Source organism: Chiloscyllium plagiosum, chromosome 4, assembly GCF_004010195.1.
Source record: "Chiloscyllium plagiosum isolate BGI_BamShark_2017 chromosome 4, ASM401019v2, whole genome shotgun sequence".
NCBI lineage: Eukaryota > Metazoa > Chordata > Chondrichthyes > Orectolobiformes > Hemiscylliidae > Chiloscyllium > Chiloscyllium plagiosum.
The window spans coordinates 24,341,407-24,364,497 of NC_057713.1; the positions used below are offsets into that span (position 1 = coordinate 24,341,407).

The window sequence follows — 23,091 nt, forward strand, 5'->3', positions numbered from 1 at the left end:
TTTTATGACCTTTAGACTTTCCTCCAACTTTAATAATCCAATTTTCTATTCTGTTTTGTTTTACATAAGGAATACGAAATTTCACACTGGTTTAAGAATTTCAGTCAATTCTGATGAATTGCACATAGTGATGTGAATTTGTCTGCAGCAACCTGTTTAAGCAGTGACCTTAATCTTCATGTAATTATCTTGTGCTGACATTTATAGATCCCTTATCCATTGTAAAGCCATGCTGAGAGCTGCCTGCTGGTCTCTAGGCTGCACAGTTCTGGAGGTGAAACCTGCAGGAGATGATCAAACACAGATCAAGTCGGGAACATATGGGAAAGGTAGTAAGTTGGTCCTTTGTGTTTTTGTATAATCTTTCCCTTTCCACAATCATCCAATTTTGGCTCCCTGTCTGTGTCTCTGTCTGTCTCAATTTATCTGTCAACATATCTGCATATACTAACCATTCTAACTATCAATTCCCATATTTGATCATGTTGATTTTTTCCATACAAATGTAATAACCTTCAAATTACGCCATGTAAAAGCTATGCCATGCAAAAATGCCATAAACACAAAAATGTCAATTTCTAATCTATTTGAAAGAGAGAGGTTACAGTAAGATGCAGACAAAATACATTTATATACCACACAATATCTGTACACTCATCTTAAACATTGAATTATAAGACTGCTGATGTTTTAGTCCATTATTCTCCCTGTAGAAACTTTTATGATCAACATGAGAACAAAGGAGGAGTAGGGTATTCAGTCCCTCAAGCCTAGTTTACCTTTCTGCATTATGCTGATCATCTACCTCAATGTCATATTTCCATTTGCCTTCAAGTCATTAGGGATAAAAATCTTTAAATCTCTGTCTTCAATGTACCTAGTGACTCAACTTACACAATCCATTGAAGTAGTGAATCCCAAAGATTCACCAACCTCTGAGTAATGATGATCTTTCTCATCTCAGTGCTAAATGGATTGCCTTTTTTTCTGAAACTGGCTCTGGACCCCACAACCAGGGAAAACATCATTTCAGCTTTTACTCTGTTTATCCATTTAAGAATTCTGCTTATATGTATGAGATTTCCACTCATGCTTTTAAACTACACAGAATACAAAACCTGTTGCCTCATGGAACAGTCCCATCATCCCAGTAATCAGTCTGGAGAACCTCCACTGTATATCTGTATATCAAGTACATTGTTCCTCAGGCAAGGCTCCAGCCTGCTCACATGCCTGCCGTGATTTCTTCAGTGTTTTCTACAATCAAAGCAATACCTTTTGCTCCTGTGCTCAAATCCTCTTTGATAAAGGCTAACATATCACTCACCTTACGAATTGCCTGATTCACTTGCCTGCCAGCTTTCAGTGACTTAAAACAGGGACACCTACATCTCTTTTCTTTTATGTTTAAGTTTGCAATACTAACTTTCTCAATGTCATAGTTGTCTGTTGTAACCAATATACATTTCTCTCGATTATCTAGTGAAAGGTTTACAAGCGATTATTGACAGTCTACTGGCATAGATGACATCAGTTCCCAGTAGTTTATTGAAGCTGAACATGTCTTTCTCTCCTGCTGAGGTCCAGAGACTTAGTAACTTTAGGTTTTTCAGCCAGTTGCATGCTATGCTCAGGCGAGTTACACCTGGGAGACTGAAAGTAAAACTGGAATGAAAGTCCAAAACTATTTGGATTTCAAATGCTTTGAAATGAGATGGTGTGATATTAGTGTGCAATCTCGAGTGTGATCATTTAAAAAAAATCTGTGATCTTAATGGTATTCACATATGTTATCAATGCTTTTGCTAAAATAGGAGGCAGGAACAAATGTTGCAATTGTATACAGCATCACTTTAGTGCAAAGTAGTCTGAAATAATCCTTTCTCCTGATAACATAATAAGTTACTTATCTTCCACTGAACACTATTGTGGTTACATGCTTTTCGATTCAGCTACCTTTATACTTCTTCCAAATGATTACCTATATTTACAGTTGCCTTTTCTTTTGATATTTCTCATATGAATGGCAAAGAAACACAATCAGCACAGCTGGTCAGAGAATAGTAAAATAAATAAATTGCACCGAATGCAGTCAATCGATAAAAATGTGCAATATAAATTCACCAAGGAAATATCCAAGTGAAGAAACAGCACAATGGCTGACTCTCGGTTCATATAAAAAAATGATAATTCATGTAGGAGACTCTAGATAGCTTCCAGGAAATGAAATTGGAATCTGATAATCTATTGTAATTAGCTGTACACAATAAGAGTTTGTGTTCATTTCCAAAAGGACTTTTGCAGCTCAGTGGTAGTGCCCCTGCCTTTGGATCAGCAAGACCCAGGTTCAAGCCTCACCTGCTCTAGAGACAAATCTCTCAGCAGCATGTTTAGAAAATATCTGCAAGAGCAATTAGGTGGGTTCTTGTTGTGCAATGGTAATGTTTCTATCCCTGGGCCAGATCGCCATGGTTCTATTCCCAGTTGTTCAAAAGGCATTGTAATGACATATCTGAATAGGTTGGTTAGAAATATCCACAGGGACAGCTGGCTGCTTTTAAACAGTCAACAAAAGATAACCAGGAGGAAATGGTTTGCATTGTCTAAGAGATTTTGTTTTTTACCCTGACTTGTCCCATTTCCCTTACTGGTGTTTCTGTAATTATTCTCACTTGTACAAATGTCTATATCAGAAATAACCCAAATAACATAATCAGCACCTTCAGGCCAATGAGAGCTTTTATTACATCATTCATAAAAGCAAAGTGGATGGTTTCAATTGTTACATTTCCACCCAAAGTATTCCACTCTGAAAGCCCTTATAAAAATCATTATCCTGTCTAAACACTGATACCTGCAATTTTCCAAAGATTTAAATCACTATTTTTCTTTTAATGACTGTTGTCAACCAACATTCAGTGGATGGAAGAATTTGCGGAAATGAGCACAGACCCATAGAGAATGAATATTGGAGATGATGTTCCAATTACACTGGGTAGAGAGAGGGGGACATAATTAAATCTGAAAGTTAAGTGGACCTTTCTAACTTACTCAACACCCCTACTCTAACTGATTACACAAATTAACTTGATTATGGTTATTAATGTAAAACGATTCCCTTTTAACAGATCAGTCCTACTTGCTAAACTTTTTACCAGGTCATTTAAAACCTCCTCCAGAACAAATTAATTATTTATTGAATCATTCATACAAATTGCTTTCTGGATCTCCCTGGTAACTTATTCCACAATAGTTTTGTGCAAAAGAGAGAACTTTTTAGTCTTTCCCTTCCAAACTCCACCCCCCACTTCTTCATTTTAAATTTAAAATAAGGACAGCCAAAATAATCCAAGCTACCAGTATAATTCAGACTGCTGCTCAGATACAGTGGGGCCACTGCAGTATTGAGATAAAAACTTCCAGAATAAAAGAGAGACTGAGGCTGCTTTTGCTGTCTCCGATAGACTTAAAACGACACATGAGATTACAGTATTTATGAGAGATATGGGGAATTCTGCTGATGTACAGGCCAATATTTATCCTTCAATCAACATGTGTCCATCAGATTAGCTGATCATTAACTCATTGCTGGTTGTGGGACCTTGCTGTGCACAAATGATCTGTCATGTTTCCAAAGTTGTAATAGTGACCACATTGCAAAAGGCATCATTGGTTATTTGGGAACCCTACTGTTATGAAGGCCAGGTTTTTCCTTCTTTTTTAATGGATGGCATTGCAGAAATATCCTGTGGTATTGTAAGCTAAAGGATGGTCATTATATTTCCCATCATTGACAGCATTGATAAAAGATTTCCAAAGTATTTCGCTTATTCCAGTTATGGAGGGAGTGAACACTGACTCCTGAGATGGCAGGGCAGATGTATGAAGAAAGGTTGGACTGTATTAATATTTTTATAGGATTATATACACGAGAGTTCAGAAGAATGAATGGGGTTTCAGAAGAATTTTAAAAATTCTAATAAGGCTAGACAGGAAAATGCAGGAAGAATGTTCCAATCTCTGGGATGTCCAGAACCAGGGGTCAGTCTAAGGATATTGGGGGCTACTTAGATCTGAAGATAAATTTCTACATCCAGACAGAGGTGAGCCTGTGGAATTCTCTGCCACAGAAAGTTTTATTGAGGTCAAAATATTGAATGTTTTGAAGAAGGAGTTTGATATAGTTCTTCGAGCTAAAGGGATCAAAGGCTGTGGCAAGCAAATGAGAGCAGGGTACTGAATAAGATGATCAGCCATAATCATATTGAAGGGCAGAGCAGGCTCAAACGGCTAAATGGCCGACTGCTGCATCTGTTTTCAATGGTCATATGATTCCTGGTACCATCCTCAACTGAAATTATCATTTAGTAAAACCAAGTTAAATATTATGAAATTAGCATTGCCATTATGTGCTTTAAGTCTTCACAACAGTGTGTTAAAAAGTTGTTGAAGCTACCTGTGTTACTGATTCACTCACAATCTTGAACTCAGTTTCTGTCAATTTTGGCAAAGAAACTACCACACATAAGGTGCCCAAATGTTTCAATTACACTTCTCATTGCCATGGAAAAGCAGCCAACATCATCAAAGACCTCTCCCACCCTGGTTATAATTTCTTGCAACATCTCCCATTAGACAGAAGATACAAAAGTTTCAGTAAATGTACCAACAGGTTCAAGAACAGCTTCTTCTGCTGTTATTAGACTGCTGAGTGGATCTTTCAAACTTCAAATCTAATGCTGATCTTGCTTTTTTACACCTCCTGTGCAACCATAACTTTGTAATTGTAACCACGCTCTACTTGTCCTTGTATGTTATAATCTGCCTATATTGCACGCAAAACAAAACTTTTCACTGCACTTAGGTACATGGGACAACAATAAATCAAATCAAATATCAAATAAAATGAATATGTCAACACTGATAACCAATTAATATTTATCCATATTGTAATGGTGAGAATCCTGTCAAAAAATCAATTCTCATTTACTATCAATAAAATTGAATGGTTTGGGTTAAAAATAAGTTTAAATCATGTTTAGATTATTAGATAATTACTAAATTTGAAGCTATAAGAAATACACAAAAGCTATATTTATGTATGTCCATACTCATTTGTATCAACTGAAGTATTCTCAAACATCAATTGTGCTCTACTCCCCAAAGTGATTAAAACTTTAAGCTACTCTATAGTTTCCTACCCTGTTAGTTTGCTCAAATCATCTAAATGAAGGTATGCTGTTCTAAAACCATGCTTCTGCTCAGTTCTTGAATTGCACTATTTAAGATCTAATAACAGTATATTATCTATTATCTGTTGAAGTCAGAAAAAATGTTACAAACAAGAACATATGGAATAGAACATAGTCTTTTTTGACTTATTTAATAATTAAAGTGTTTCTGTCTTTCAAGGATACCAAAGGTACAATGAAAATGTGTTACAGTTCACTATATGTCATATATTATGAAAGCTATAACCACATTAATTGATTGTTTTCAAGGAACTCCCAAATGAGAAGAGCTCAGAATCCAAACTTGAAAATGTATCCAGTAAGCTAAGCATCCTCAACCTCGACCAGACAAAAGATGGCCTGAGTGTTGTCAGTGTGAAGCATTCAACAACCAGTGATATGGACATTCATGGTGATACTTCCTTAACCATCGGCCCCAATGTGCAGCAGTTCGAGTCTACGTCACCAAAGTCTTATCAAGAAGCCAAAGACAAATGGAAAGAACTTCCCCCTAAAAAGCCTCTAAAACTGGCTCCATTAGCCCTCCCTGAGGATATCAAGAAAGCCCAACTTGAGAAGCTTAAATACATTCAAATTGAGGGCAAGCGAGCTGCAGAGAAGCTGGCTACTACAGGAGAAATTAGCACTGAACATCAGCCAAGAAAAGAGAGAAATCACAAACAGCTTGAAAGTTTGGAGAAGATAAAATTGGCTGAAAAGACAATTCTGGAAAACCAAAAAACTCCAATGCATCTACTGCAAGAAGTACCATTTCTTCCTGCCAAGATCACAAATTCAATTGCTCACCAGAAATTCAAAGAGTCAGCACTTCCAAGCAAACCCTCGGTATCTAAAACAAATATCAGTGCTAAATCTGCCGTTACACATGATGCACAGAGGTATATTCCTGAGGAAAATCTTATGCCCTCACTCCATCCTGTAAGAGGGAGAATAAAGTTAAGACATGGGAAAGACTATGATAATGGGACACATGATAAGTCTAAGCCTTTAAAGCCATTACGATTAACCTTTAGTAATGGCAACATCAATGAAGAACATAACATTGTAAGCCAGCAGACAACCGATGAACACTGTAAAGCAAGTAAGCTACTTAACAATGCAGCCAGGAGAAAATAGATTAGGAAACCTAATGAACAACAGGCCTAATTTCATCAAATCAAAAGATAAAAGGCAAACAATGGTCAGTTACACACTTTGCAACATTGTCAGTTTGCTTTGAGAAATTGTTTAGCACAGAAACAATACTTAAAGAAATAAATTACAGCAAAATGCCGAAAAATGAATAATCATATTGAGTAAGGAAGTGAACTTATGAAGCATTATGGAAAAGTTTGAGTGCTGTACATCAGATTTAATATTCTATGTACATTTTGTTTTTCATATTTTCCATAGATTGCAATCGATTTTAATCATGAAAGCAGGATTGTTTTTGAGGTTGAGTGACTAAACAAAAATTCACACTGTAAATGACAAATCTGAATAACAAAGGAAAGGAATTTTGAAATATGGTGAAAGGAATAACATTGGGACCAAGCTATTCCCATTGGAAAGCTGATCATCCAAAAAGAAATTCACGTGTGAATATACAAGATGATGGCAACTCATTTAAAATTTCAGCAAGTCTATTTGTTCCGTATGTTATGAATATGCAAGTTAATTTTGAATTCTCTACTATAATTATGGAGTTCCATTATTTATGTGCATCCGAATAGACATATGCCAGTTTGAAAGTGGATATACGTACAGTGGCTAGCACGGAATTAAAAGTAGGTAGTGCCAAGTGCACAGATGGTACCAAGGTGAATAACAAGGCAGACATTCAGCAACTGTATTGATTGCAAATGAAATTTAACCCTTGCAGTACTACATTTCATTATGTCTTGAGTTTGCTTTCTTATTGCAAAGCAAAGCCTTTCTTATAATTGTACAGGCCAAACCAACCAGTCTCCAAAAAGGGCCACATGGATTATGATTAAAAGATTAACCATTGCTCACAACTTATGCAGAAATGAAACTCCACGGAGGCCAGTATCCTGTTACCAAGTCACCCTTTATTTACACGTGTGCAGTACATCGACTCTGACCAGCCAGCTCAGAGCCAGTCCCTAAAGCGAGGAGAATCCCTAAGATTTTTGTTGGCCAGGCCTCCCTGATTGGCCTAGGTTAACAGCTCCAATCAGGAAACTCATATTTAATGACATCCACCTGGCCAACCTTATTCCAGTCACTACACACTGCCTGTTAATTGTACAGTTGCTGGTTTTGCTAGATCAGTTAACTGGATGGCTGACTTGTGATGCAGAGTGATACCAACAGCATGGGCTCAATTCTTGCACCAGCTGAGGTTACCATGAAGGTCTCCCCTTCTCAACCTCTCTCTTTGTCTCAGGTATGGTAGCCCTCAAGTTAAACCACCAATGACAGAGCAATCCGATGGTGATTGTACTGATTAATATAGTTACCTCATGTGGCCAGTGTTATTTACAAAGCTGAGTGGTTGGATGCATAAGCTAGAATGGCAAAATGTTACGTCTTAAACCTTAAGAGGCTTACACTAGTTAAAGCGTACCTGCTCTCCTTATAGCTAGTCCGCATCTCTGAAATTGAATGTATTCTTTTGCAATATGTGCGCATTTACGGTCTTGCCCTATTCGTCCCTGAGATGGTGAAGGTAAGCCACCTTTGTGAATTCCCATAGCTCAAAGGGGTTAGGTTAGTGCAGAGGAGAAATGATCAGGAGTGCACCAGATTGTGTTTCCAGTAGCATACAGATAGGAAGTGTTACGTGTAGCACGTGAACTACCTGTTGGAGATCACCTAGGTTTAAGGAAGACTCAGGCCCTAAGGTACAAAAGCATTTTTATTGGTCTGGAATGCATAAGGATGTGGTTAAGTTTGCTGTTCCTGTCATACATGTCAAATGACAGGTAGTCCATATGGCAGTAATAAAACCAGCACTTTTGTTGCCAGTGCCCGGATTCAAAGAATCTTTCACATGTCTTATGATTGACTATGTAGATCCCCTTCCTAAAGCTAAAAGTGGGAACCAGTACTTGCTAACCATAATGGATGTGCCTACCAGATTTCCAGAGGCAATTCCATTACGAAGTGTTAAGGCAAAAAGGGTGGTAGAGGAATTAGTAGCTTTCTTCACGTGGTGTGGGCTATTCAGAGAGATTCAATAAGACCAAGGATCTAACTTTATTGCTCGGCTGTTTAAGGAAGTCATGGATAGCTTAGGTATACAGCACTTTAAATCAAGTGCATACCATCCTGAATCCCAAGGAGATTTGGAAAGTTGGTATCAGACCCTGAAGACCATGTTAAGAACATACTGTCAGGATCACCCGGCTAATTGGGATAAAAGTATCCCATTCGTATTGTTTGCCATTAGAGATGCCCCAAAACAAATCTACTCAGTTTCCTCCATTAGAGTAAATATTCAGACATGAAATGAGAAGGCCGAAGAGAAATTGAAAGAACCGAAGTCGGAAATCTCACACTTGGATTATGTATCGGAGGTGAGGGAGAGATTAAATTGGGTAGATGAGTTAGCTAAACAGCACCTCCAGAGGGAATAGTATAGAATGAAGCAGATGGCAGATAAAAATACTGAAATTCGGATGATTTCCATGGGGATGATATATTAGTATTGTTACCAGGGGAAGGAGATCTCGTCAAAGCCAAGTTTAGTTGTTCCTATCAAATTGAAAGAAAGTTAAGTCAGGTAAACTATCTGGTAAAGATGCCCGGATAGGAAAAAAACCTGTATTGAGTGTGTCAAGTGAATATTATAATAGAGAGAAGGCACTGGAGAAACAGGTGTTAGTTACTGCCCCATAGAGGGAGGAATCAAATCCAGATGTTGTGGAGTTTGATGTACGTCAAAATATATTAAAACAATCAGGAAGTCCTTGAGGAGTGGGATAGATTAGTGAACTACCTGTCTCAGGAGTAATGAAACCGGTTGGAAGGTTTGTTGCAGCAGTATGAGGACATATGCAGGAATAAGATGGGGAGGACTAATGCTATTGTACATGAGGGAGAAGCAGGAAATGCTGTTCAGATAAAACAACAGTCCTACAGGCTTAATCCTTTCAAAGCCATACAGATCCAGAAGAAAGTCAATGCAATGTTCAATGAAGGTATCATCGAACCCTGTCAGAGCGAGTGGAGTTCACTGAACTTGTTAGTTCCCAAACCTGCCGGGACTGAACAATTTTGTGTGGACTAAGGGAAAGTCAGCCTTGTAACAAAATCAGACTCAAAGCCAACTTTGATTATCCAAACGATATGAGCAGGGAATACTTTGTTCAGATAACTGATCTGATCGTAAACAAAGGAAGCCATATTGAACATAATTATGTAAAAAAGCATGTTTACAGAGTTTTTATTTCATTCAATTGATAAAATGTGTACAAACACTGGATATTGCTTAAAAATTCATGATATTTTGTAAATAAAATCACTTCATTACTGGAGTTTGACTGAAATCTGTGAAATTTGTTGCTGACATTTTCTTCGGTTTTATCCCGATCCTCGACAGCAGCCAGCACCTTTCTGTTCAGTATCGTGCCGCTGGTCAGACTAACCAAGTGTTGTCCCTTCCTCCTCAGCCAAGCCCTTAAACAGACAGTGAAAGGCACAAAATACAGGGGGATCATGAGAGAAAAGGAAGACATTTTCACTGCAGAAAATCAACAGAAATAAAAAGTGCGATTGCAATTTTTGACAACTTTTCGGAGAATGAGCTGAGGAAAAAAAATTGTTGGGTTTGCAAAATGAAGAGAGTCAATGTTGAGAGGGAATCTTGCTGTTAGAGCGCACAGCTCAGACTTGCACATTTTAGAATAGATTCCATAAACTGTGGAAACAGGCCCTTCAGCCCAACAAGTCCACAGCAACCCTCCAAAGAGTAACCCACCCAGACCCATTTCCCTCTGACTAATGCACCCAAAACTATGGGCAATTTAGCATGGCCAATTCACCTGACCTGCACATCTTTGGACTACATGGGAAACCCATGTAGACATGGGGAGAATTTGCAAACTCCATACAGTTGCCCAAGGCTGGAATCAAACCCGGTTCCCTGGCACTGCTAAGCAGTAGGGCTAACCACTGACCCACTGTGCAGCCCCGAATGCTGCCCTTCTGTGTTTACAGATCCAAACCTTTGTCTTCATGGGAGAATATGTATCAGAGCCTTTTTATAAAAGGTGTAAGTGTAAGACTAAACTTTAACATCATATCTCGAGTATATATTTGAAATTAATTATTTATTAAAGCATACTTGCATCTATATTCAGTTCAAATTTACAAAATGATGCATTAAATGGATGAGAAATAGAATTTTCATACTTCAATTGAAACGGACGTACAGGGACCTTGAGATCTTGTTTGGATTATCTGAAATTCAGATAATTAATGCGTGAATAACTGAGGGTATTCTGTAGCAAGATTGGAGGACTATGTAGAGAAAGTTGGACAAGCCACATACATCACAAAGTTGGACTTACTGTGTGGTTATTGGCAGGTACCTTTATCAGAGAAAGTGAAAGAAGTTTCTGTGTTTGTAACTCCAAATGGGCTAAATTAATTCAAGGTGATGTCTTTTGGAATGAAGAACACACCAGCCACATTCCAAAGACTCATGAACAGAGTTGTGGCTGAGTTAACAAACTGTGCAGTCTTTCTGGATGATGTAATGATTGTTATAAGCTGGTAATAAACCTAAAGAAAACAGAATTCGTGAAGGCAGAGGTGACATTCTTGGGACATCACATCAGTCATGGAAGGTTGACCCCAAGGAACACCAAGACAAAGGCCATCGAAGAATTTCTACAACCAACCTTGAAGACAGAGATGCTTCAATTTTTGGGACTAAACGGATTCTACCGGAAGTTTGTTCCAAACTTCAGCAACATAGTAGCACTGCTCACAGATTTACTGAAGAAGAGCACACAATTTCGGTGGACAGAATAATGCCAAGAGGAATCTGACAATTTAAAAGCGGTATTATCCACCACTCCAGTTTTAGCTACACCAAATTTTTTGAAACCCTTCAAATTTGCAAACGATGCTAGCAATATAGGAGTTGGAGCTGTACTGGTACAGAAACATGATGGTGGAATTGAATGGCCAATTGGCTGCTTTTCAAAGAAACTCAACACTCACCAGAGAAATACTCTACCATCGAAAAGGAATTATTGAGTTTGGTACAGGCCTTACAACATTTTAATGTTTATGTGATAATGTGTCGGAGACAGTTGTGTACACAGATCTCAATCCTCTTACATTCTTGGAATAATTTAAACACAAGAATATGAGACTATTTTGTTGGAGTCTCATGTTACAGACTTTTAATTTACAAATTGTACATGTTGCAGGTTGTAAAAATGTGACAGCAGATGGGTTACCATAGATTTAAAGGATGAAATATAGATACGATTGAACAAATACCAATGTTATATATATGTGTACTGAAATGAGTATGAACTTAGATTACTGTCCTATGTATTTCATTGTAATGGGGTTAAGACTTTTCATTATGATGGTTCATTTTTATCTTAAGGGGAGATATTATGGAGTTGAAGGCGTGTACTGTACACTTAAGTGAGAGTGAATGCTGTTTTGCACTGAGAGCTTACAAGCACCGGTCAAAATATAATAGTCTCAGAGTGGAAAATTGAAAATATGTAACATTTGACTGCGAAATGGATACCTGAGTTGGTTGCTGTTTTGACAACAATTTGAATTTGGCCAATCAGTTTAAAATATGCCCCAGGGTATTAAAACTCAATCACAATTGCATTTATTGTTTTTTCCAACCTCAAACTAATGCTCATAGGTCTTCCCATATAGATGTGATGGTCAAGGAAGCACAACAATGCCTCTTCTTCCTCGGGCGGCTAGGGAAATTTGGCATGTCCACCTTCTAAAAATGTTCCATTGAAAGCATACTATCCGGGTGCATAATGGCCTGGTGTGGTAACTGCTCTGCCCAGCATTGTAAGCAATGACATAGGGTTGTGTGCACAGCCCAGACCATCACAGAAGCCAACAACCCATCCATGGACTCCTTTTACATGGCTTGTTACAGCAGAAAAGCTGCCAACGTCATCAAAGACCCATTGCACCCTGGTAGTGCTGTCTCTTACAACCTCTTCAGTCAGGAAGAAGATACAGAAGATTGAAGACACGCACAGTTCAGGTTCAGTTACAGCTTCTTCCCATCCATTATTAGACTGAAGAATGGACTCTCTAATCTCAAATAACGCTGAACTTGCTAATGTTGATTTCGCCCAGTACATGCCTGCGCAACGTAACCAGTATGCCTCTGTCTAAGGTTTTTCTACCATCTTTTATCTGTACACCCGTGCTTACGATGACCCCTCTGTTACTGTTCACTTACTTTGTGGCAATTTCAGTGCTCATAACATGCAACCTTGCTTTTTCTTGCCCTTTGGTGGTTTGCACACTCTTCGCCGCACCTTAAATTCTCACTGTATTTTGACGTGATTTGGCTTTTACAGCTACCAAAAAGCCAGGCAGCTTGTCATGGTTGTCAAGTGTTATCAGTCAACAGGGCACGCAAGTTACTGTATGGCATCCTGATACTTCAGTGTTATACCAGCAATGCGTGCCAGCTGCTTACCCACCAAACTCCATGTGCTTCCAGCAAATAGCCTTGGCTCACCACTTGTGGGGAGTAGGCCTCAGTCAAGTCCAGGAGACATTATTCAGGTAGAGAGTGCCCCAGCATTGTAAGTCAAGAGTAGCCTATAATTTCAGACCCGGGCTTGGGCACAGTCAGTGAGCAGTGGGGTCAGTCTGTGTTCCAGGAATCTAAAACCTATAAGTCTGGGCAGTGGGCTATGGTTAACCCTATAAGTCCAGTGGTACAAGTCTGGGAGCTGCAGGAGCACCTTTGAGGAACTGTGCAGACATCAGTAAGGGATCTAATCATACATTGTTCAGCCTGTCTGATGAAGTCACTCAAGATCAAGATCAGTACTGTGTTAATTCATTAAAGAAAAATCTAGTCAGGGCAGTGGATCAAAAGCCAATGCCATGGGATGGAAGCTGGGGAACTTAATTGTGAGGATTGGACAACGAATGCTGGCATGCAATAGTATGGGGACTAAATTGATGAAAGGGGCAACACAATATAGAAGGGAGAGAAGGCAATATAGCATTGAAGGGAAAAGGGTAATGTGGGGTGGTGAGAAGGGCCAACAACTGCAAAGCTTGGCTTCCATGGTGGAGGAGGACTAGATTAGACATGTTTAGTCAATATATCAGGGACTGGGTTCTAAAAGACACGTTCTCCCCGTGTCTGCGTGGGTTTCCTCCGGGTGCTCCGGTTTCCTCCCACAGTCCAAAGATGTGCAGGTCAGGTGAATTGGCCATGCTAAATTGCCAGTAGTGTTAGGTAAGGGGTAAATGTAGGGGCTTGGGTGGGTTGCGCTTCAGCGGGTCGGTGTGGACTTGTTGGGCCGAAGGGCCTGTTTCCATGCTGTAATGTAATCTAATCTAATCTAAAATAGGGAGATGAAGATTTATTTAATGTATTGGGTGGGCGCTTGGGAAGTTCAAAGCCGAAGAGATGAACAGGGAGGGCTACCCAGGGGATATTTACCTTTGGGTGTTCATGAATATTAAAAGACCAAACCCCAAACTCACTGCTTGAGAAGCATCTGCTGTTACCTTCCAACCTGCTGTAGATAACAAATATGTGATGGAGATGAAAATGGCTTCAAAGAAATAAAAGGTTGTATGAAGCTGTGAGATATTGTGTTTCTGGTTATCTTCTGATTAACTCACTCACCAGCTCGCTATATTTATTAATATCATTCATTCATAACTCCTTTTACTAACCCACTCACAAACAAACACTGCATTCCTGTTTCATTCATTCCTACCTCACTGCTATAACACTGTTTCCTTCATTCATTCATAAAACCGCCATTCCATACATAGACCAAATTAAAACAACCCTTTCTAATTCATTACTGCATTTTAACATCTTATCAGCCCTTGCTACAAGTAGTGTTTAGGACTAGCTACTTCTGCATAGGTGAAAGTGAGGACTGCTGATGCTGGAGATTAGAGTTGAGAATATGGTGCTGGAAAAGCATAGCAGGTCAGGCAGCATCCGAGGAGCAGGAATATTTACTTTTTGGGCAAAAGCCCTTCATCGCCATCCTGAAATACCTCTGAATAGATGTCAATATTGTAAACAATACCAGCCCCATCAAGTCTCCACAAAACATTATAATATTAATTGACCCTTACCAACCATCTCCTGGAATAGATATCCCATTTAGTGTGTTCCTGCTAAATACCTTTTAACTGAGCCATTATCCCTTTAAGGAACTAACTAACATGACAGAACTTACATGAAATTGCATGGTCGCGATTTGAACACAATTCCACAACTTTGCATAGTCGGCAAGGATCGCTGGGGACAATGTCTAAACTGACCAGTCACTAACCATTCTTCGAGGGTAAGAAGCTTCTTTCTTAGAATTGTGATCCAGTCCCTGAACGTGATCCCAAACCTTTCGTGAGTTGGCTGTTTTGTATCAAATCCCCCGCATCTAGGCCTCAGGTCGGCTAACACAGTCTATGGCAGGGAATTACCCATAGTAGGAAATTGCCCATGATGCATGAATTAAGGTGATCGTGAGTGACCCTGGGAAACTGCCTACAACATCCAGGGCTAGCCCCTCCTACATAACTGAGGAAGAAATGTTGGAGCAGTTGTAGAATTACAGTTCTTGTTAGGGAAGACCCTAACCAAAATTGGGCAGATGTATAATATGCCCCAAGGACAGTGGACCCTTAACGACAAGAGCGGCAATGGCCTAATGGTATTATTGCTGAACTGTTAATCCAGTGACCCAGGCAATGCTCTGGGGACCGGGGTTCAAATCCCATCACGGCAGATGATGGGATTTGAATTCAATAAAAATCTGGAATTAAGAATCTAACAACCATGAATCCATTGCCAATAATTGGGAAAACCCATTTAGTTCACTAATGTTGTTTAGGGAAGGAAACTGCCATCCTCACCTGGGTCTGGCTGACATGTGACTCCAGACCCATAGCAATGTGGTTGATTCCCAACAGCCCTCTGGGCAATTCAGAATGGGCTAAATGAGGCTAGCCAGAGTAACCCTCATCCCGTGAATGAACTTTTTTAAAAAAAGATAGCTCTAGAGGAAAACCACCAACAGAAAAATAAAGACAGAATTAAATGGTCCCTTGCATTGATGGGACAAATTCACCAGAGAAATGAAGTCATGTCCCAATCAGCCCATGATGGTGAATTAACGCGATTAAAAGTAACATATGAACAGCTGCAGAAAGCAAAGAGAACAAGAAACTGAAGGATGAGATAATAGTCCTGTCAGTTTCTTTCCCAATTTCCAAGTCCACACACAATATGTACGCAACCACCTGAGACATCCAGGAAGTGATTCAGAAAAACCAAGCTATTGCCTTTGGGAAACAGAGAGACTCTAGCAGTAAATGTGATGAGGACTCATATCCCAGGTACAATTTTTACAATGCCTTAATACCAGAAAAGTGAAGACAGAAAAAATGGTCAGGCAGAGATTGAAGGATGGTACTGAGGTGGATGTTTTGATGCTACTGTGCATGGACCTGCGACCCCTAAGAACATGGACAGGTGTCTAAGGAAATACCTCATCCACAGAATGGGCCGCTGAAGACATAGGAAAGCCTAGAATAGTTAAAGGGAATATATGTGTTCCATCCCTGAGACGGGGTATGAATTCTGAACATTCTTGTAACTAAAAGAGAAAGCTGTCTCCTCCATGAGGCAGTCAAAGGTGCTCTGAAAGAGTACGAGCAGGAGCTGCAAGTTGGCTGGACAGCAATAAAACAGTGGTGAAAGTGAGTACTGCAAATGCTGGAGACTAGAGTCAAGAGTATGGTGCTGGCAAAGCACAGCAAGCCAGGCAGCATCCGAGGAGCAGGAAAACTGACGTTTCGGGCAAAAGCCCTTCATCGGGAGTGAGGGCTTTTGCCTGAAATGTCAATTTTCCTGCTCTTCAGATGCCACCTGATCAATAGTCTGCCTAAGACCAATGGAACAAAAGTCACAGTTTGAAGTCAAAAACCCACAGGAGCAGTCACCAAATATGAGGAAAGGTTCAGGAAAAACCTGGAAAGAATATGCAGGAGTCCCAAATGTGCAGGATGACAGGGATTTTGATGGTTGTGATTATGGTCTACTTTTATGACCAGACTTAAACCTGAGCTCACTAAAATGTTAAAGCTAACTAAACCGGACTGGGGCCAGAGGGGGACTAATCACTGAGCTCACTGCTTGCTAAATAAAAGAGTTGTGCGATTGTGTTCAAATATCAACCGGAATCAGTGAGCGGCGAAAATATCTCTATTATTCAGCACAAGTTCGATGTGGCAATAAAATCCCAAAATACAGCTCTTACAAGAGCCCCTTTATACACAGTTCTTACATATATTAAAATTCCATTACTATGGGGTTACATTGTTTGATCTATAGTACACGAAGGTTTGAAGGGCTTCTGTCCTGGGAGACAAGAGATGGTTAAAACATGCTAAACGCTGGCTGCTACTTCTGATGGGATGAAGAGTGTCTGTCTGGTCTGCTTGCATATTTAGGAGATATTAGTCCTTTTGCCTTTTAAGTTAGTAAACATACTAGGCCTATCTGCTCTAAATAAGTTAAAAATTGTACCTGTACTTAATAAAAGAATAAAATATATTAAACTGTTTACCACAGCTGAGTTGTGTTTACAATTTGTCGGTGTGAGTTTCATTCGTTCATGCAATTTCATGGGAGTGCTGTTGTGTCAGTTCAGGGATAATGGTCCAGTTAAAACAGTATTTAACAGGTGCATATTAATTCGGAATCTATTCAGGTCCAGGAGATGGTTGGTAAGGGCTGAATAATATTATTATGTCTTGTGGAATTTTGATGGAGATGGTATTGTTTGTGATATTGACACCTATTCAGAGGTAGCTCAGCCTTAACACTGTTTGTAGCAAAGGCTGATTTGGTGTTAAAATGCAGTACAGAGGAACCTCGCTTATCAGGCATTTGATTATCCAAATATCGGAATATCCAGCAAGATTGCAGGGTCCCAGTGCTTGGCTAAACTATGTTATCCAGCATTCAATTATCCGGAATTCGATTAACCAAATGAAATACTCCCAACCCAGGGCTTTGGATAATCGAGGTTCCTCTGTAACGGGTTTGAAAAGGTTGTTTTAATCAGAAATGGTTGCTTTAATTTGGTCTATCTGTGGAACGGTGGTTTATAAACGAATAAATGAAAGCATGCTATAGTAGGGAGTTAAGAATGAAACGGGAACATGATTCTAGCTTGTGAGTGAGTTAGTAAAAGGAGTTATGAATAAATGAACAGGAACCCGGTATTAATGAATATAGTGAGCTGGTGAGTGAGTTAACAAAGAAAACCAAAAACACAATATCTCACAAAGCACATAGTGTGTGATTAGTTAAATAGAGAGACAGGTAGATAAGGTACAAAGAAAGGCATAGCATTATAGAGACCTCCAGCCCAGAAAAGGTATATTCGATCTTCGGCATCCCAACCAGTCAAACACAACCATCTAACTACAGAGGAGCCTTGATTATCCAAACAACATGGATGGGGAGTATTTTGTTTGGATAATCGAATGTTCAGATAATCGAAGGTTCCGATAATCGAATGTTCAGATAACACAGGTTAGCCAAGCATCGGGACCTTACGATTTTGTTTGGATAATCCGAAATTCGGATGATCGACATTTGGATGATTGAGGTTCCTTGGTATTCTAATTCTATTTCCCAGCATTTGGTCCTAAGCTTTGCGTGTGTTTCCATCAAAGTGCACATCTAAATACTTCTTAAAGGTTACGAGGGTTTCTGCCAACACCACCCTTACAGCAATGAGTTCCACATTCCTACCATCCTCTGAGTGAAAGCATTTTTCCTCACATTTCCTGCCCTTTACTTTAAATTTATAGTCTCAATCGTTGGTCTTTCTATCCATGTCAATATTGTAAACAATACCATCCCCATCAAGTCTCCACAAAACATTATAATATTAATTAGCCCTTAGCAATCATTTCCTGGACCTGACTAGTATTCCTAATTAGTGTGTACCTGTTAAGTATCATTTAAATGGGCCATTATCCCTTTAAGAAACTAACTGACATGACAGCTGTCTACCATCTCTGTGCCTCCAATAATTTTGTAAGTCTCAATCATGTCCCCTCTCAATTTCCACTGTTGTAAGCAAACAACCACACTCTGTCCAATTTCTCTTCATAGCTGAAACTCTCTAACCCAGGCAACATCCTGGTAAAACTCCTCTGCACCCTCTCCAATGTTAACGCATCCTTCCTATAATGAGAATTCCAGTATTGTAGCTGTGACCTGACCAATGTTTTACACAGTGCCAGCTTAACCTCCCTGCAATTAGACTCTGTGCCTCGACTAATAAAAGCAAGTATATACATGCCATCTTAACCACATTATCCATTTGTCCTGACACTGTAAGGGGCCAATTGACATGTACACCAAGGTTCCTCTGATTCTCAGTGCTTGCCAGGGTCCTACCATTCATCATGTAGTTCCTTGCCTTGTTTGTCCTACCCAAATGCACCTCATTTATATGGGGATTAAATTCCATTGGTCACTGATCAACTCTGTGGTATGAATCACTGTCAAAGTACAAAAGATTTCAGTGATCCAGCAATCTGTTTTGAGAAAAAAGGTACAAGGATGTGATACCCTTTTACGGCAGAACGGTGGCTCAATGGTTAGCACTGCTGCCTCACAGCGCCAGGGATCTGGGTTTGATTCCAGCCTCGAGCGACGTCTGTGTAGAGTTTGCACATTTTCCCTGTGTCTGCGTGAGTTTCCTCTGGGTGGTCCAATTTCCTCCCACAGTCCAAAGATGTAGAGGTTGAGTGAAGTGGCCATGCTAAATTGCTCATAGTGTTAAAGGATGTGTTGGCTCTGTGTATTAGTCAGTTGTAATTGTAGCGCAATAGGGTCTGGGTGGGTTACTCTTCGGAAGGTCAATGTGGACTTGTTGGGCTGAAGGGCCTGTTTCCACACTGTAGAGATTCTATATAATTCTATATAGCACTGGGCGGCACGGTGGCACAGTGGTTAGCACTGCTGCCTCACAGCGCCAGAGACCCGGGTTCAATTCCCGCCTCAGGCGACTGACTGTGTGGAGTTTGTACGTTCTCCCCGTGTCTGCGTGGGTTTCCTCAGGGTGCTCCGGTTTCCTCCCACAGTCCAAAGAGTGCAGGTCAGGTAAATTGGCCATGCTAAATTGCCCGTAGTGTTAGGTAAGGGGTAAATGCAGGGGTATGGGTGGGTTGCGCTTCGGCGGGGCGGTGTGGACTTGTTGGGCTGAAGGGCCTGTTTCCATACTGTAAGTAATCTAATCTAATCACTAGAGGTATAGAATTATGAACATCACATCACACACTCATATTCCAAATATTTACAATTATCAACAGAATCACTGAACTAATTCCTTGCTCATAAATATCAGTCATCTACTTCCCTGCCATCCCAAAGACATTGCCCTCATCTCCCAACACTATGTGACTGTGCAGTTACTGGAATTTTTCTTTTAATCATCTTCTCTAGCAAGAGTCTATTGTGCTTTTACCATTTTGAAACATCACGAGGATGACTAAAAGCAGCAAATTGTCCTTGAGACACATTAATCCTGTGCAGAGAATGACAGAAAGAAAAGAAAAATAGCTGTCACTATCTGAGTGAAATATTGCATTATTGTTGCAGTTTCACATCATTAACCTTGCACTGAAGGTAAAATAATTGTACGCGTCATGCAGTCAACCTTTTATTTATGGGCAGAAATGACAATAATTTTGACAAAATTGCAAAATAATGATCTTAGCAAAAATCTGTATGTAATACCACTTGTTAAATTGAAAGCATCTTTTTTTTAAGAAGTCTGTGTGGGAACATATGGAATAGCAGGTACATGATAAGTGGTCTGTTTCTATTTATATTTACCTTCTTTGACTTCCTTCATTTTTTTTGCTTTGTCTTCTGAACAAGCAACTTATCCTGGGGTTTCACTCACACATTGCCCTTGAGGTTGTTCACATTGAACCAAGAGGTAAGATGGTCCACATTGAACCAAGAGGTAAGATGGTCATTCAAGCTTTTGCAGGTGACCTAACCCGCCCTCAATCCACTGCATACAATTCAAACTTAATTTACCCCACCCATTTCTTCCTAAGGATATTTTCACCATTGGATATGGGCCAAGTGCTGGCAAATGGGACTAGATTAATTTAGATATCTGGTCGGCATGGACGAGTACATCTCTATGACTCTGTTACACTCTCCCAAAGACAAGCTGCAGGATCCTTCTAGATCCTGATTGTGCATCCGTTGTGATTATGCACCCAGTTGCAGTACTGAGAGCCTTGTTCCTGATCCAAGTTATTAATTAGATTAAAAATGATCAAACATTAAACAAACAAAGTGAGAAAAATTCTTCCTTCCTCTCTTTCCCCAATTTTGTGTCTGTTGAAGCTTCTCAATAGACATCCATGAAGGTATGCCTCTTCATCTTACCTCATCCTTATGGAGTAGTTTCCCTTATGCTGCACAAAACCACAGAGTCATAGAGTCATAGAGATGTACAGCAGAGAAACAGACCCTTCAGTCCAACTCATCCAAGCTGACCATATATCCCAACCCAATCTAGTCCCATTTGCTAGCACTTGGCCCATATCCCTCTAAGGAGAAAGTGAGGTCTGCAGATGCTGGATACTGGGAACCCTCCAACCACAGGGGATGAACTTGGACTTCACCAGTTTCTTTATCCCCCCTCCCCCCACCTTGTCTCAGCCGAATCCCTCCAGCCCGGCACCGCCTTCCTGACCTGCAGTCTTCTTCTTGACCTCTCCGCCTCCATCCTACTCCGACCTATCACCCTCACCTTGACCTCTTTCCACCTATCACATTTCCAACGCCCCTCCTCCAAGTCCCTCCTCCCTACCTTTTATCTTCTCCTGCTGAACACTCTCTGCTCATTCCTGAAGAAGGGCCTGTGCCCGAAACGTCGAATCTCCTGTTCCCTGGATGCTGCCTGACCTGCTGTGCTGTTCCAGCAATAAAGTTCCATATCCCTCTAAACCCTATTCATATTACCCATCATGATGCCTTTTAAATGTTGTAATTGTACCAGCCTTCATAATTTCTTCTGGCAGCTCATTCCATACACACACCACCCCAGTGAGAAAAAGTTGTCCCTTAGGAACGTTTTAAATCTTTCACCTCTCACCCTAAACCTATGCCCTCTAGTTCTGGACTCTCCCACCTCAGGGAAAATACCTTGTCTATTTACCTTATCTGTGCCCCTCATGATTTTATAAACCTCTATAAGATCACCCCTCAGACTGTGATGCTCCAGGGAAAACAGCCTCAGCCTATTCATCCTTTCCCTATAGCTCAAACCCTCCGACCCTGTAACCTTGATCATACCAAACATCCTTGTAAACCAATTCACTGTCTCTCTCTTTCTAATGGAGGGAAATGTCATTTGTCCTTTCAAGACTGTAACTCCTTATCGTGTACAGCAACTGGACAAATGATATGGTCCATGTATTGGAACCATTGGCTTAGATTTTCAGGTGTGTAGTGAAAAATGCTAGAAATGAAAATAGAAGAAAGTTGTGGATGTTGAACAGTTCTCTGAACATCTATCAAGGCAGGTGCAGAGCCACCTTCCATATTCTAAAGAAGAATCATTGGACTCGAAATGTTAACTCTGTTTGTCTCTCAACAGATGCTGCCAGACCTGGTATTTTAAGCTTGGGATAGGACGTATGCCCATCCCATGGGATCGTGCTTTTTCATGGAAGTGGCCTAATTGAGCCCCAAAGACTGGTTCAAATCATAAATTCCACCAATGGATAGCTTGCCACTGTTAGGAGGGAAACTTGGAGTGGATTCTGTAGTTAAAAGGCTGTGCTGTCTGACTGGACTGAAGGACAACCCAAATATACATGGAGTAGAAAAATGACAGCAGAATGTGCACCCGCACCCAAAAATATTTGGTATGATCAAGGTGCCTAAATTCTAGGGAGCTCTCATTGACCCAATATTATAAGAGATGTGGATATGGGATATCAGATTGCTTGATGCCCTATCCTCATACACACACACACACACACTCATATATTAAAGCAGAGCATACACTCTGTGTGACAACAACTTACCAACAAATGACAATTTAGTTTTGAACACATTTTAATTCTCTTATGAGATTGGCTAAGGCAGGTGGATTGAATGCCAGATGGAGGGCCTTTTGGCCTGCTCACATCTAATTGTATTGGTGAAAGCAAAGGAATCCCTTACCAGGAGTACACCATGCTGTTCTGTGTGCAGTGTCATAGTAACTTCTTAATTGTTCAGCAGAAGATAAATATTTCCAACAATGCTTGGTACATTTGAAAATGCACCACTTCTCTGAATCAACCTCGACTGTGACATAAAGGGCAGGACTGCAGCTTGAAATCAGTACCTTGTGATTCAAAACTGACATACTCCTCTATGAGCAACGCCAGGACATTACATCTCTCTCTCTTTTCATACATATTGAATATTATAAAACCATCTTGGTGTCAGCACAAGGAATATTATCCCAGTTCAAAACATGGAATCAAAGGATGCTGCTTTATTTGCATTTTGTTTTGTGCTTTCATTTATTTCTGTAACTTCAACAAGCATCACGTTTAATAATTAAAGTTCGAGCCC

At 40.1% G+C, this 23,091-nt stretch overlaps 1 protein-coding gene across 2 annotated transcripts; it reads left to right on the plus strand.

The window, feature by feature from the left end:
• Positions 1–238: 238 nt before the first annotated feature.
• Positions 239–7,317, plus strand: LOC122548901. Of its 2 annotated transcripts, none has more exons than XM_043687851.1 (2): positions 239–332; positions 5,502–7,317. In XM_043687851.1, the coding sequence occupies exons 1-2, from the start codon at positions 291–293 to the stop codon at positions 6,366–6,368; spliced, it is 909 nt and encodes a 302-aa protein (XP_043543786.1). In that variant the 5' UTR covers positions 239–290; the 3' UTR covers positions 6,369–7,317. The 2 variants fall into 2 exon arrangements, with proteins under 2 accessions (XP_043543786.1, XP_043543787.1); XM_043687852.1 differs by having other exon boundaries at positions 239–329.
• Positions 7,318–23,091: the final 15,774 nt, after the last annotated feature.

Excerpts from the sequence above, each read along its gene's own strand:
- LOC122548901 (XM_043687851.1), top strand. The coding sequence starts at position 291 with ATGATCAAACACAGATCAAGTCGGGAACATATGGGAAAGGTA. Across the intron at positions 333-5,501 it reads GGGAACATATGGGAAAGGTA|GAACTCCCAAATGAGAAGAG; the intron begins GTAAGTTGGTCC and ends ATTGTTTTCAAG.